Source organism: Excalfactoria chinensis, chromosome 6, assembly GCF_039878825.1.
Source record: "Excalfactoria chinensis isolate bCotChi1 chromosome 6, bCotChi1.hap2, whole genome shotgun sequence".
Classification (NCBI taxonomy): domain Eukaryota; kingdom Metazoa; phylum Chordata; class Aves; order Galliformes; family Phasianidae; genus Excalfactoria; species Excalfactoria chinensis.
Genome location: NC_092830.1, coordinates 11,718,214 through 11,732,413, shown reverse-complemented (window position 1 = coordinate 11,732,413; position 14,200 = coordinate 11,718,214). Strand labels below are relative to the sequence as shown.

The window sequence follows — 14,200 nt, the reverse complement described above, 5'->3', positions numbered from 1 at the left end:
TCATAACTGTGGTAAAGCAGACATCTGATAAAAGCAAAGTACAAGGAGTGCAGTGACTGTGGGTTGGCTTTTGATGTGTTGGTTTGTTTTTTTTTAATATGTTACTGTGGAATTTGCATCTTAAAATGGCACACTGAGAACCTACAAGTTAATAGAAAGCAGTAGATGTAACTTATAAAACAGTTAATTTTAAAAGTGAGTGAGCAAGCCCTGTATATTGAACTTTACATACAGAACTGCGCAGTGATGCTTGAAGGTTGGCAGGAGACTGTAAGTTTTAGCCATATAGTTCTAACAAAACAATTGCTTCTCTAGAATGAAAACTCTATTGCGTGTTAGGTGCTGAAAGTAAAATAGTTTCAGATGCTGGAACAATTTATGGCAAACACCTTTTGATTAGCGACAGTGCTAATTTGTGGAGAGTGGTTGAGAATCTGTGGGATGTTCTGTATGCATCTACCCTGTTCTGATAGGTGTGCAAAACCTGGTTTTGGCCTCTGAGAAAGAAAGGTCACTAAGTTAGGTGTGATCCACTGTGGCTCTTCTTATGTGATTATGTACAAGCTTTGTCATGGAAAATTAGTTGAGTTTGAACAACTTGTTTATATGTTGTAACAATTTCTTATGTTCTGCAGTTGGAGATTTGAGAGACACGTGTAACCCTGCAGTTAGGAAATGTATTGTTCCTAAACAACATTAGGGCTAATCCCATCTATTTGACCACCCTCCATACTGGACACTCCTGAAACTTAGTGTAATACCTAATATCACATAGTATGTTAAGTGTTAAGTTAAATGTCCTCAATCTTATATGTACTGTTTCCCATTAATCTGGTTGAGGACTGATGAGAGCATTTCTGAGTAAGACATTTGCTTTCAAAGTCAACATTAAAAAAAAAACGTTATCCAGTGTTCTTTTCTAATTGAAGATGTACGTACTATGGAAAAAGCTTTGTACTAAAGAAAAAAAAATACTGTATTGAACAGTGTTGCTTGATTGAAAGGACTATGTAGAAATTGGTTACAGAACCACATTACCTGGGGCCATGCTGCTATATTGTATTAAGCAAAGTAACGCTTTAAAAGTAAAAGCATGAATTACACTTGATTTGGCTGAAGGGTTTTGAACACATACAGTGACTCTGCATGCAGGTAGCAGGCTTTTAGTCCTTTGTTTTTCATAGTTGTTAGGGCTTATGCATGGCATTCAGAGCAGCATTGGGACCAAGCTCCCAGAATGCTAACATGCTTTGAATGTGAAAGCTGTCTGCCAGAGCACGAGCTGCAGTGCTCTTCACTAATAGACTAATGTGAATTTCCCAGATCAGCATGATGTATGCTGCTGTATCAGGTTTTCAGCATTGTTCAAAGGTAAATCTGTACGTCCATCTTAATAGGTATTTTGGAGTAAACTAAAGCTAGTCATCACAGTTGTTCCTTAAGAAGTTTTAATGAGCTCTATATAAATCCATTATACTTTCCCATGTGTTTACTCCTTATTGTCCTGTACCAGGTTACATCTCTGGAAAGTTTGGCACCATTATTTTTGTAGAGCTGTTATTTCCTAATCACTAGGGAATGATAGTAATGTTTGGCAGAGTACCACTACAAGTGTTTTGATGGAGGATCCATTCCTACAGCTGTGCACATGTGTTGTTGTGTTGTAGTTTTGAGATTTAAGGAAGTAAATCTTGAAAATCACATCTGTTGTGAAAAGGCTGCTCAAAAGATGCAGATTAATGTTTAATGTTGCTTTAATTTATGAAGTCCATTGTTCTGCACATTGTCTAGCAGTCCTTATAAAAAAAAATACAGAGTTTTCCATATCTTTCAGTTTTGAAAGTGCAAATTATTCTAAGTACCTGCTCCTGAAATGAAAATGTTGTGACTTCCAAAGATAATATAATAGCTGAATTAAGGGTGAATTAAGTAATTGGGAAGCTATACTGAAAGCTACCCTGTGGAAGTCTGATTCTTGACAGGTCTGTTGGCATATGATATTTTCCTTCCTGCTCTCCATATACCGTGCATCAGCCTGAGGATGCAAATAAATAAAATCAGTGCTGAATTATCAGAGTAAACTCATGTGTCATGGATTTGATGTGCATCTGGATGTAAAGAGGAGGCAGGCTCACTGATGGTGTAAGTTTGTTAATGAAAAGGACTTCCATCATGCAGCAGAGGAGGAACTGGACAAATTTTAAGGGCTGACACAGTAAAAAGAAAGTTCTGGACAGCATGCAAGGTTGCAGTCTGAGGGATTAATGAATATTTGTTTATTGGGTTTTATTTGGAAAGGGAACTTTTAAGGACACAAGGCAGTACAGTAAGGAGTTACGGTGGATGTCATCCTATGTTGTATCAGGAAGCATCTTTGTAGAGAGAATAGAATATCACTGTAGCTGCTTATGAGGTACCTGAGCTAATGCATATACTCTTGTTGCTGCTAAGCTTTCAGTTTAAAGCCCCGCTTCTCACTTTAAAGTATTTGCTGTCTCTGTTAACCTAAGTCCATTTTTGGTCTTGTGTAAATGCCCGCAATATCACTCCTACAGCTTTCATGGGCATTTCAAGGTCTATAAGAAGGATATTTTGAAGGTGATTCAATCTAACACATATTTTGCTTCTCCCTAGCTAGCAGTTATATGTGTATATGGAAACACTTGTTACTGTACTTATATACAGTGTAGAAGTTGTAAAATATTCACTTCTTTCCCAAGTAAAAGCTTTATCCATATGTTACCGTTGGGTGCTGTCTCAATGTTAGCAATTCTGTTTTTCAGTCTTAGGGTTTCAGCATTCACTGGTTTGTGGTGATTCATTTTGTTTTCTGATCAAAGGCAGTGAAAGGGAAGGAGGGTTTTACCCAAGTGTGAGTGATCACTGAGATGTGTTTTGAGAGAGGGCTATCACTGTTTTCTTCCTACTTTGAATAATAGTCATTTCACTTCCTGGTGTATTTATGATTGAATCAGAATAGAAAATATTGCTGTAGTAGATTTCTTCTAACTTGACTTATTAGCCTTTTGCTCAGTTATAGTGGCCCTCTGGCTGCAGTTCGTGCTCCCAATGTAAGGTTTAATAGCTACGCAGCAGCTACAGATCCAACAAGAAACCATATCGCTTTCCATGTGACGCAAATTCCACGTAAACTTTAAAAAAGAATGATTTAACAGGCAACACTGTGCTATTGCAACTCAGTTTGTTTTAAATTACATAACTGCATTTATATACAGGATATGAGATCAAGAAATAGTACTTGTTAAGTTGGTGTCAGGTACTTGTTAGGTTGGTTTCACGTACCTTTATAGGGCCATGCCAGCAGCCTGGCGCACTGGAGTGCCTGCTAATGCTTGCAGTCCCTAACCTCACACATCATCTTAGCAGCATGTGGCTCTAGTCTGAGATTTTGGCAATGTGCCTTTTTGCACAGTTTATTCAGCTAACTAAACATAAGCTGATTGCAGCAACTGACTTCGGCTTTAATTTGTAGCTAGGTCAAAAAAAGCGTCCAGTTTGGTTTTTTTTTGAGGAAATCGAAGGTAGATGCAGGCACAAGCATCTGGTGCTAGTTGGGCATCTGCATGCTGCCTGTTCTGTGTGTTCTTTGGCTGTCTTCAGACTTAAACAGGGGCTGCTGGGGGAGCTGAAGGAGGAGAGGGACTTAGGAAATTGTAAAACTGAATGATGTCTTGTTGATATTGAAATAGTTAATTGCAGCCAAATTTCCATTGCTGAAGTAAGAAACGTCAAACTTTTAATTCTCAAAAACAAAACCAGTATTTTGATTTAAAACTCTAAATGCAAATTTTTGTTCTAATGAAAATCTTTCTTAGCAGCTCTGTGTTTTCTCACACAAAAAAGAAGTGGCTTAATTACCGGCTAGACAATTTAACAAGATTTCCTAGCCATTCAATTAAGAATGGCTATGATAAGCTCAGTTGCTATCATACGGGTCCAGCTGGCTTCCTCAAGTGCATGGGAATTTCCATTTGCTTCAGGGGCTTGTGGAAAAAAAAATGGAGTGAACTTATTTATTCAAAATGCCTATTCTTTACTACAGTTTCAGTTTTCATATACTAAAATACTGAGAAGCCCTGAAAATACAGGTGAACTCCAAATTCTTTTGTGTGTTGCAAACAGTTCACGTTTGTCTAGTGCTCTCTCCACACTAGGATTTCTGCTTTAAATCTTCCAATCTACACTTCACAGATCTTTTTATCTGCAGATAGCAGCAAAAGGAGTTGAATTAATGAACTAATGAAACGTAGCTTGTTAGAAAGTTATTTGTCTTCACTGTGGAAGAACAGCATTCTTGAGTTGTGTTCATGACTATTAGGTATATCTTCAGATGTTTCTCACAGAGTGCTGCAGGTATCTGTTGCCATCTTACCCTTCTAACCATTATCTTACTCAAAAGAACTGGCATAGAAAGGTTGCAAGTGAAAAAGTACCTTCAATTTGTGTTGCATGGCCAGAGCACAGTGCAATTCCACCGCTGACTTTTTGTGACATTTACTTCCCAGTAAGTCATGTCATGTACTCATGTCATGGTGACAGTCACTCTCTCTTATCTGTAGGAAGGTTTGAATCGTTTTCTCAGGATTTCATTCTGATTTTGACATTTAATTCTAAAAGTGACAATATTCCATACCATAATTTGTAGGTTTTTTTTGTTTCTACCTTCCAGAGATTTTTGTTTTCTGTCTTTTAAATATTTCTTTATTTTCATTGAGACTGTTACATGGACAGGAAAAGAAATGCTTTTAAGTATTAAGAAAGCCAGTAACACTGCTTAGTAATAACAGCTTCTTTGTCATCAAAATATTTTGATTCTTGCTGTCATAGGAATAGAAGTAAGATTTTTTTTATTATATTGTTGCACAGTGTTTTCAGTATTATGACTTCCATGAATTTTAAAGTTTCAGCTGCCAAGGAAGACATGCTAAGGCCTGCGTTTTATGTCTTGGGTGCTCGGAATGATACATTTAGTTTAAAATTAATGCTTTTGTGAACATTGATATATTTTTTTCCTTTTGAAATGTAATTGCTTTATATACTGTGTATAGTGTGTCTATTTTGATTTGACTTTATTAACTATTCACAAATGTAGCTTACTTCCATCTTCTTTAGAAACTGAGTAGTTTCTAGTGCTCCTTTGCGAAAGGCTTTGGGCGGGTTGTGCATTTTGAAGTCTTTTTGGGAGTATCGTCAGCAGAGAATGTAATGTTCAGTAAGAATCAACATGTAAATAAATGTTGCATTATGTTCCATATTTGTGTGTTTAAAATATTTCATGTGTTCTGAATTTTTAGCTACAGCATGAGAAAGCTGAGCTGGAGCAGCATCTAGAGCAGGAACAGGAATTTCAAGTGAACAAGCTGATGAAGAAGATTAAAAAACTGGAAAATGATACCATTTCGAAACAGCTCACCCTGGAACAGGTAATGCCTTCCTGTAGGAGTTGTAGGGCTGTAAAACAACAAGAAGGGATTCAAAAAATATCTTCTTATTTCGTATTAGATTTGACTTCCTTTTTCATTCTTTAGGAAACCGGGCAGTATCAAGAATATGTATATTACAAAAAAGGAGAGTTTCTTGCAGTCAAAGCAATAAATGGTTCACAGAAATTATGATAGTTTATTGTTTTTTTTCCCATGGCCTTTATAGCTCTTAGTGCCCTTAATGCAGTCCTTAATACCCGCTGGATAAGCTGTAACTATTTTGCAAAAGGAATTTACTTTTTTTGTAAGTTATGCTTCTTGTTGCTGTTCATCAACTTGCACTCTCATGAGACTATTGAGAAGGACTGCCTCTTCTATTAGCAGTTAAGCATGGTGGTAAACCACATGCATGTGGTCTAGTTGTGCTGTGGGTCACCTTTTTGTGGTAGCTTGGGTAGCACGGTACTCAAATGTCAGCTGTGTGTAAACTAACAAAGATTTGAGATTAAATTATGTTCAACTCCCTTTCACCCTAGAGAGAGATTACACCTGAGAACTCCACTAGTTTCCATCTTGTTTCCACTGGAAATTCAGTTTGCTCCTATGTTGAATTTTAAGCACGTGCATCAAAGCATCAATGGCATTAGTGGGAATCTTTTTGACTGAAAGACAGACTGATGAAAAAGTACACGCTTGTTAAGGAACTTCAGTTTTCCTAACTTGTGAAGCTCCAGTAATTTCGAGTGGTGTAGATATCGTGTGTTATTCAGGAGACTTTGTTTGCTGTTCTCAGGCATGTAAATCTTATGCTACTGATCATCTGAAATCTTAGTAGTTTTTTGACTTTCATATCTCATTTGTCATTATAGATTAATTAAAATAGCTATCTTAATGATTAAATGAGCTTTCTTAATTCTTGTGTTAACATTCTACGCAGAGAGTTCTGTGAAACATACATAAAAGTAGGAAGGTGTAGTTACCAGCAAACTCTGAATCTGCATGGAAATTAATGAGACTGAAGTAACTCTCTTAGCCACAAGGTGGTGGTGATGGCCACATAATCAAAACTGAAGTGAATGCAAAGATTGCAATTAAACTGCAAACCCTAAACTTAGTTTCATAGAATCATAGAATGGCCTGGGTTGAAAAGGACCATAACCATCATCTAGTTTCAAGCCCCCTGCTGTGTGTAGGGTCGCTGACCACCAGACCATGCTGCCCAGAGCCACATCTGAGCTGGTCTTGAATGTCTTCAGGGATGGGGCATTAAGCTGGTTTAGCATTGGAAATACTAGGATGAACCACAGCTGGAATCTCAGTGGTATTTAGTGCCTATCATTGTGCTGGGCACACAAACATGTGAAATGATAACATTTAGAACCTTTTCCTATGTTGGAATATCAACAGTAGATATCTTTTAAAAAATTGTGAAAGCTTAACAATGAATTGCTTATGTCTTGATGGTATCAGGTCTTCCTCTCAAATATCTGACCTTGAAAGCTTACTTTGATTCTGAATGTGCTCTAGGAGGTTTCTGGTCTTACTTTGAATTTCCATGTGTTTTTAAATGTCATCCAATACATACCTTACATTAAGACAGAAAAAAAAATCTCATAATGCTTTGAGCTTGCAACATGTCTTTTATTTAGCAAGAAGCAACCAAAAATTGTGAGCAGAGCAATTTTGCCTTTACTGTGCACATAAAAAATAAAGGAGAGGAGGCTGCTACACGTCTTCAAGAAGAGAGCTGTTAAACAGGAATTGGAACAAGTATTTCAGGATTGCTTTGAACATAATGTTCTAGAACTGTTTTACTTGCAACTTTATCTTCACTAGATCTATCACTGTAACCAATGCTCAGACAGTTATAATGAAATTAATTGTCCACTAATTACTTTTTTTAAAATATGGAATGCAAATTAGCTATGCTTTGATTCCTTCTTTATTTGCTTTCTCTCATCCGACCAGCTTCTGGAAGGAGATAAGTAGCTGGTTTGTAGCAATGATGGTTATGTAGAACATTATTCCTAAATTAGAAAACTTGTTTGCATCTTAGATTTCAAATGCGACCCAATGTAGTTTCCTTGAGTCAGCTTGAAGCAGCAGAGCATTCTTTGAAGGCTGACTGTGAAGAAGTTTGCGGTGCAGGACTATTTTCTTAATTGTTTTAGCTAAAAGGAACACTAAGGCTTTTCTTTTATAGTTCAGTGATTTGATAGGAAATACAGTAGCTGCCAGTTTTGTTCTACAGAGGTCAAGTTTTTGTAGTCTTGCTGTTACCCTTTTTGATTGCTTTGCTATTTCATACAGTACAGTGGGTAACTGAACGCAGCTAGGGGATGAAAAATAAGAAGTAAGCTGCCAGTAATCATCTCCTATGTCTGCATCTTTAACAGGAGAAGACTGTGAAATGTAAAATTTCCTGGAAAGATTTTCTTGGGGAACAGAAAAGATATATAAATGGGAAGGGCAGATGAGAATCCAATACATGGAATTTGGGACAGTGGGACTAGGCAGAGAACTTACACAGCTTTCATTGATCTATAAGATGCCCAACATTTTAGGAAGAAACAGTTGAGCTTGTGAGTAAGTTTGCTGGAAGACTGAAGAAGCAATAATCCAGGAGTACAGATAGTGCATATTTTAGCTCTATTTGAAGTAAAGTAAGTGCCAGAGACAAGTAGAAACGTAATTGGATGGTGAGAAAGCTTAAAAGAGAATTTTTTGTTCCTCTGAAGGGAAGACTAAGGTCCAGTACAATAAGAAATACTTTTTCACTTCCCTAATGTTATGATAAAAATTAGAAGACGTTTGATACCCATATAAGATGACACTAGAATTGATAGAGCTGCTGGTTTTGTCTTGAGATCTGATCCTGTCCTTCTCAATTTCATTCAAACTACAATCAATTTCCAAAGAAACTCATTGACTAGAGCTAGAGTACACCTGGAATACATATTACAAAACAAACGTAGCTACAGTCTCTGTGAATTCACAGCTCTGCTCATCATGCTGCAGTGGCTTCTGTAGGTTGAAATCCTCCAAGCTTTAATATCCTGACACTGGTAGGAACTGGGAGAACACTCAAGATTAACAAAGAAGGATTCTTCTTTGCCATTTAGTCTGACATTGCTGGAAAAGTGCAGTTTTAGATCTCTTTCACAGCCCAGCTTCTTTGGTGCCAGTTTTATTAGACAACATCTGTCGGCCTCAGGTTGCAATATATTGCTGGCTCATTTATCTGTTATCCCCGATGATTTGACCTTCTCATTGTACACGCTCAACTATATGCAGTTGCCTAATTAACGAACTGCTGCCTTGGTGATGGCTGCTATAATGCTGAGTGTAATCTTAGATTTTTCAAATCAGAGGTTATAAATAATTCACTTTGCCTCCAAGTGTGCTCTTTTTCCTACCATTAAATGAAATAGATTTATTTTCATCTGTATGTCTTGTTGGTGCAAGATTAATCATGTTGTTGTAAAAAGACAGTGGAGGGTCAGAGCAGATGAGTCTAAACGGTACTACATTGAAGTGAAGCAAAAACTATTGCTGCAGAATGAGTCATTTGCAGTCTAACCTTCACCATGTGGTTATACAGATAGTTATCTGAGGTAATGAAGATCTGCATGCTGCTAATACAGGAGTGTGGTGTGTTGATTCCTGTTTTGTGTACTTTATTCCTTCTGAACCCAGCCAGCCCAGGCATTGACCAGGTGGTTATTGAGCCGTGTCCTAAGGCAGAATGCCATGCCTCTGCAGGGCTGAGCCCTTTGCCTTCATACCACTCTGGTATGAAATACTTGCTTCAGTGTGCAAGCAGCAGTCAGGGCCTGTGGTGTGCAAGTAGCAGAGTACAAATTCTGATATCTCACATGAGACTGAAGCATATTGCTCCTGACTGCTGTGTTACTGAAGTCTAAATTCCCTAAACTATTAATGTACATCCAGCATTGCAGACATGAGAAGGTTGACTAAACTGTTTTTTTCTTATTGTTTTTCCTATTACTCATTGAAATGAATATGTTTTTACTTGTAGTATCTAGTTGCCCTAAATGTTGAAAAAGATAACTGTGCTCTCATTAAGCCATTACTGTTGCATTAAGTGCGTGAGTGTAAATTCTGCTTGATTATCACAATATTAAGTGGTTAGAACATAGCCCTTGTGGATTTAGTTGCTGTAATACCACTTCAGCAATACCGATGCAATAAGGATGCAAGAAAATCATTTAATGCATTTTCAGTCTTTCCATGTTGCAATGTGGGCTTTTCTGTCTATTCAGAAGACAGCAAGTGTTATCTTCAGCTTGGGTGGGAAAAATACCTCCATAGTATTTTCATAAAGATGCTGATCATCACATTGGTTTTGCTACTGCTATCTCCTGCAGTTCACCTACTAGTGTTATTGGATAAGATTGGCTCTTGGTATCCTAGAGTATTCTTATTAATAATAAATGCACATAAATACTACTAAGAAAAGATTTTTTTCATGGATTGTGAAGTTTCAAAGTAATAAATGTTTATGCAGTGGAAGAGTAAGTTCTGTTTGAACTTCAGAAACCCGTTGGCATAGGAGCTATCTCTGAAAAGGCTTGTCATGGCAACAGCGACCACGTGTCCAGGTTTGAGATGTTCTTTATTGGGCAGAAGCAACAAGTTCTGTTTGAAAAAACTTCTGTTAAGAAGGTGTCAACTCTGCAACTCCCAAATCCCTTGAGTTTTTCACAGATTTATCTCTGTGACTATTATCTTTTCCTTGATTTTTCTCTTCTTTGCCTTCTTTGTGGCATCTTAGAGAATCTTGAAAAACTGTGTCTTTCTTGTAAGACGGCAGTCAATCCTAATGACAATTCCTTGCAAGTATTTATATTCTCGTCATTTTAACTGAGTGTTTTCCTCTGCAGCTAAGACGTGAGAAGATTGACCTTGAAAATACTTTGGAACAAGAACAAGAAGCACTAGTGAATCGTCTCTGGAAGAGGATGGACAAGCTCGAAGCAGAAAAACGGTTTGTCTTGTTCAATTTATTTGTTACTGTGGGAGATGTATCATTTAATGCTTAAGCTTCTGATTTAAGTATGTTCTTCTCTGTCATGCAAGCACTATCTGATCTATCAAGACCTGGAGTTCAGCACAGTTGTAAAGGTCTTTGTTTACATATTACCGCATATGTAAATGTCTAAACTAGGTGAAATGAGGCAGTAAAAATTGACCTGAGAAAGAAGGAATTTGCTGGATTTTTTCAACAGCTGATATATTCAAGATATCTTGGTTTAGAATTAGCTTTCTGCTTGTGGCCTGAAGAAAATAATGTGTTATTTTAGTGTATTCTTTATATGAGAAGCTCTTTTTTTTTCCCCTGCCTGCTTGGAGAAGGCTTCAGCTTCTTCTCGGCTGTGCATATGTGTCACTGAGACTTCCCTCTACTTGTTCACTAAAATATTAGATGAGGATTTTTTATGTCCCTGGGAAAGCTAGGATTAAAAGTGTGTAATGATCCTCTCTTTGGTACATTATGAGAACTTTGTTTTGGGAGGAGTAAGGGAGAAGGAATTTTCTAATTCCTTAATTTCTACTACATGCTGATGTAACTCTGTGAGTCTTGACTATGGACTAGGAGCCCATCAGAACTGCAGCTTTTGTAGTTTTATTTTACAGAGCCCTGCTGTGTGGAAGGAGCTCTGAAGAGCTACGTATATTCAACAGTGGTAAATCCCTAGTGGGTAGGCCTTTGGTAGGATTTTTTTGTGCTTCTTAGATCTAAAGTCTTTTAAGCTAGACCATTTGTGGTTTGATTTATTTTGGACTGCATGCCTTCTTTCCAGGATATATGGAGCCATAGATAGTGCTTTGGTACCATGATGTATGGTACTTGTGAATAGCAGGCCATGCAAAAGCTGTGCTCATGTAGTAATGTCCCTACTCTGTAGGACAAACTTGGATCTGGCCATTCAGCCTTGTTCAAATGAAGAACAGTTTCATGCTTTCAGGCTGAAAAAATGCATGTGAAGTCAGGAACTATGCATTGAAACATAAATGTGTTCCAAGTACCTGTTTCCTTGTAAGAGTGGTATGCAGAAAAGTCTGTGTTTCACCACAATCCTTTTCATTCTTCCTCTAAGAACATGCATGTAAAAAATCAGATTAAGCGACTTTACATGAAATTACTCTGGGGAGTAATCATATTTTTGTGTATGAAACAGAGATAACTGTATACTTGTTAGGACTTGTTTATCACAAACTGTATACATAAATGTTTGGCAGTGACAACATCTGAGTATTCTAAGAAGTCTACCTGTCCTTGGACAAAAAATCTTAACTTTTAAAATTCTAAATAAAAGAAGAAAGCATTATAACTCCTCCTAAGGTTCTCCCAAACAAATACAGTAGATACCTGTGTTTGATGAATCTCAGTTACCTGTCAAAATCCTTGTGCTTACTTTCTGAGGAATTTAAAGGGTTTTCTTTTCATTAAAGCTGAAAGTAAATTTCAAGCTATTTCCTGTTCAGAATTTTGCAGGAGAAATTAGACCAGCCAGTATCTGCTCCACCATCACCCAGAGACATATCAATGGAGATAGATTCCCCGGAAAACATGATGAGACATATCAGATTTTTAAAGAACGAAGTGGAGAGGTTAAAGAAACAACTGAGGGCTGCACAGTTACAGCGTGAGTAAACAATTTGCTGCATATCTTGTTAAGGATGTAATATAACATTTTTATCTAAAATTGAGTGTGTTATAATTTAAGATACAAGTTGAAGAATGGGACAAGTTCAGTCTAAAACATTTTAATGATAGCAGTATTTTAACTCATTTATGTATTTATGTGGCAGTTTGGTCTGTTTGGTTTTAGCATTATTAGAATGGTGAATAATCACCGAATAGTTCTTGAATATGTTTGAGCTACAGAAAATGTTTCTATTATTGTTATTTTCCAGAGACTTTTAGAAGTATTTCAACACACAAATACTTTCATGGAATCATAGAATGGCGTGGCTTGGAAGGGACCTCAAGGATCATAAATCTCCAACACCCCCGCCACAGGCAGGGCCACCATCTTCCACATTTAATACTAGCCTAGGCTGTCTAGTGCTCCATCCAGCCTGGTCATGAACACCTCCAGGGACGGAGCATCCACAACCTCTCTGGGCAGCTGTTCCAGCACCTTACCACCCTCATAGTAAAGAACTTCCCCCCGATATCCAACTCAAACCTTCCCTCCTTCAACTTAAAACCATTTCCCCTTATCCTGCTGTTATCAACCCTTTCAAAGAGTTGGCTCTCCTCCTTTTTGTAGGCTCCCTTTAGGTACTGGAAGGCTGCAATGAGGTCACCCCTCAGCGTTCTCTTCTCCAGGCTGAACAAGCCCATCTCCCTTAGCCTGTCTTTGTACGGAAGGTGCTCCAGCCCTTTAATATTAGTGGCTCTCCTCTTGACCCTCTCCAATAGCTCCTAGTCTTTCTTTTTATTGGGGGTCCCAGACCTGGATGCAGTACTCCAGATGGGGTCTCATGAGGGCAAGGGTAGAAAGGGACAATCACCTTCCTTTTCCTGTTGGCCACCCCTTTTCTGATTAAGGGCTGTACTTTAATACATACTTAAGAATTACATTGTAGGAGTCTAGATACAAGTTAAAAGTGCCTCAAAAGAATTAACAGCTAGCAAAGTGAAGTTCAGTTGTATATAAGAATTGCATTTATTGGTTACAGTTATCAATAGGTAACTGTAGCATTGCTAAAGACTCATTGTTCAAGTTACTATGTGGTCAGGAAGATGTGGGGGAGCAGGAAGCAAGCAGTACTCCCCTCAGCAGGTGCTGGCCATGACAGGCTGACTGCAGTACTTCCCCAATAGCTCTCCAGAGGCTTTCCTTACAGACAGAGTAGGTGACAGAGTGCTCTTGTGCTGAGGACTTGTACATACATTGGTGGCATTAATAATTTGTCTCAGTTAAAAGAAGATAAGGGCTGCTAATCTTCGTACTTGGCAGTTCTGTGCTGTAGCCTTCACTTTATGAACCTCAGAATGAGAGCAAGGACTTAGATTTACTGTCATTATACAAATCTGGCATAGTTAATCTCATTTCACACATTCTTTATTATTTCCAGGTAATTTATTTTTGAAATACTGTGATTTAGAGTGTGAATTTTGAAGCAGAATTCTCATGGAAAGTGAGGTGTAGGTTTAGAAATACTCGTTTTTGTTGTGAATGGGTTAAATAAAGCTGCAGAATGTATAGCAGTACTGACAAAAGTTGTGGATTACTGCTTTATGAACTGCCTGCATACAGAAGGTTAAACTGAAAGGAGGAAGTTTGATGCTTGCAGCTTGTGGCTGTTTCAGAACCCTTACTATTATACTTAGTGAAGTCTACTTAGAAAATTGTTATTGTGTTGTGTTACTATATTGCATTTTCCTGAAACACTTCCAGTTTAGGAACTATTTTGGTACAATAATAGCTGCAAATAAGTGATGCTGTTACATTTAAAAGCTGTATTTCCACAGAAAAGATGCGAGTTGTGGACAGTTGATAGGTTTCTGAAACAGGAATATTCTTTGGTCTGCAGTGAAAAGAAATGATCACAGAGTAATGGATCACTTTTTTTTTTTTTTTAATAACAAGAAATTCACTAGATACTTGATCAAATATTAGAAAACTTCACTGAATGCATTACATGTATAATAAGTTCCATTTTATTGAAATAATTTATCAGTATGCTGCAAGGCTTTCCTTGATGTAATTAAATCGCTT

General features: G+C 37.5%; 1 protein-coding gene across 2 annotated transcripts in view; it reads left to right on the top strand.

Moving 5' to 3' along the window:
- Positions 1–14,200, top strand: part of CCDC6 (coiled-coil domain containing 6) — a 43,296-nt gene that overhangs the window by 17,506 nt on the left and 11,590 nt on the right. For both annotated transcript variants that reach the window (XM_072340052.1, XM_072340053.1), the window contains exons 3-5: positions 5,316–5,444; positions 10,349–10,452; positions 11,955–12,115. In XM_072340052.1, the coding sequence (XP_072196153.1) occupies positions 5,316–5,444; positions 10,349–10,452; positions 11,955–12,115 (394 nt within the window). The remainder of the gene's footprint in view (positions 1–5,315; positions 5,445–10,348; positions 10,453–11,954; positions 12,116–14,200) is intronic.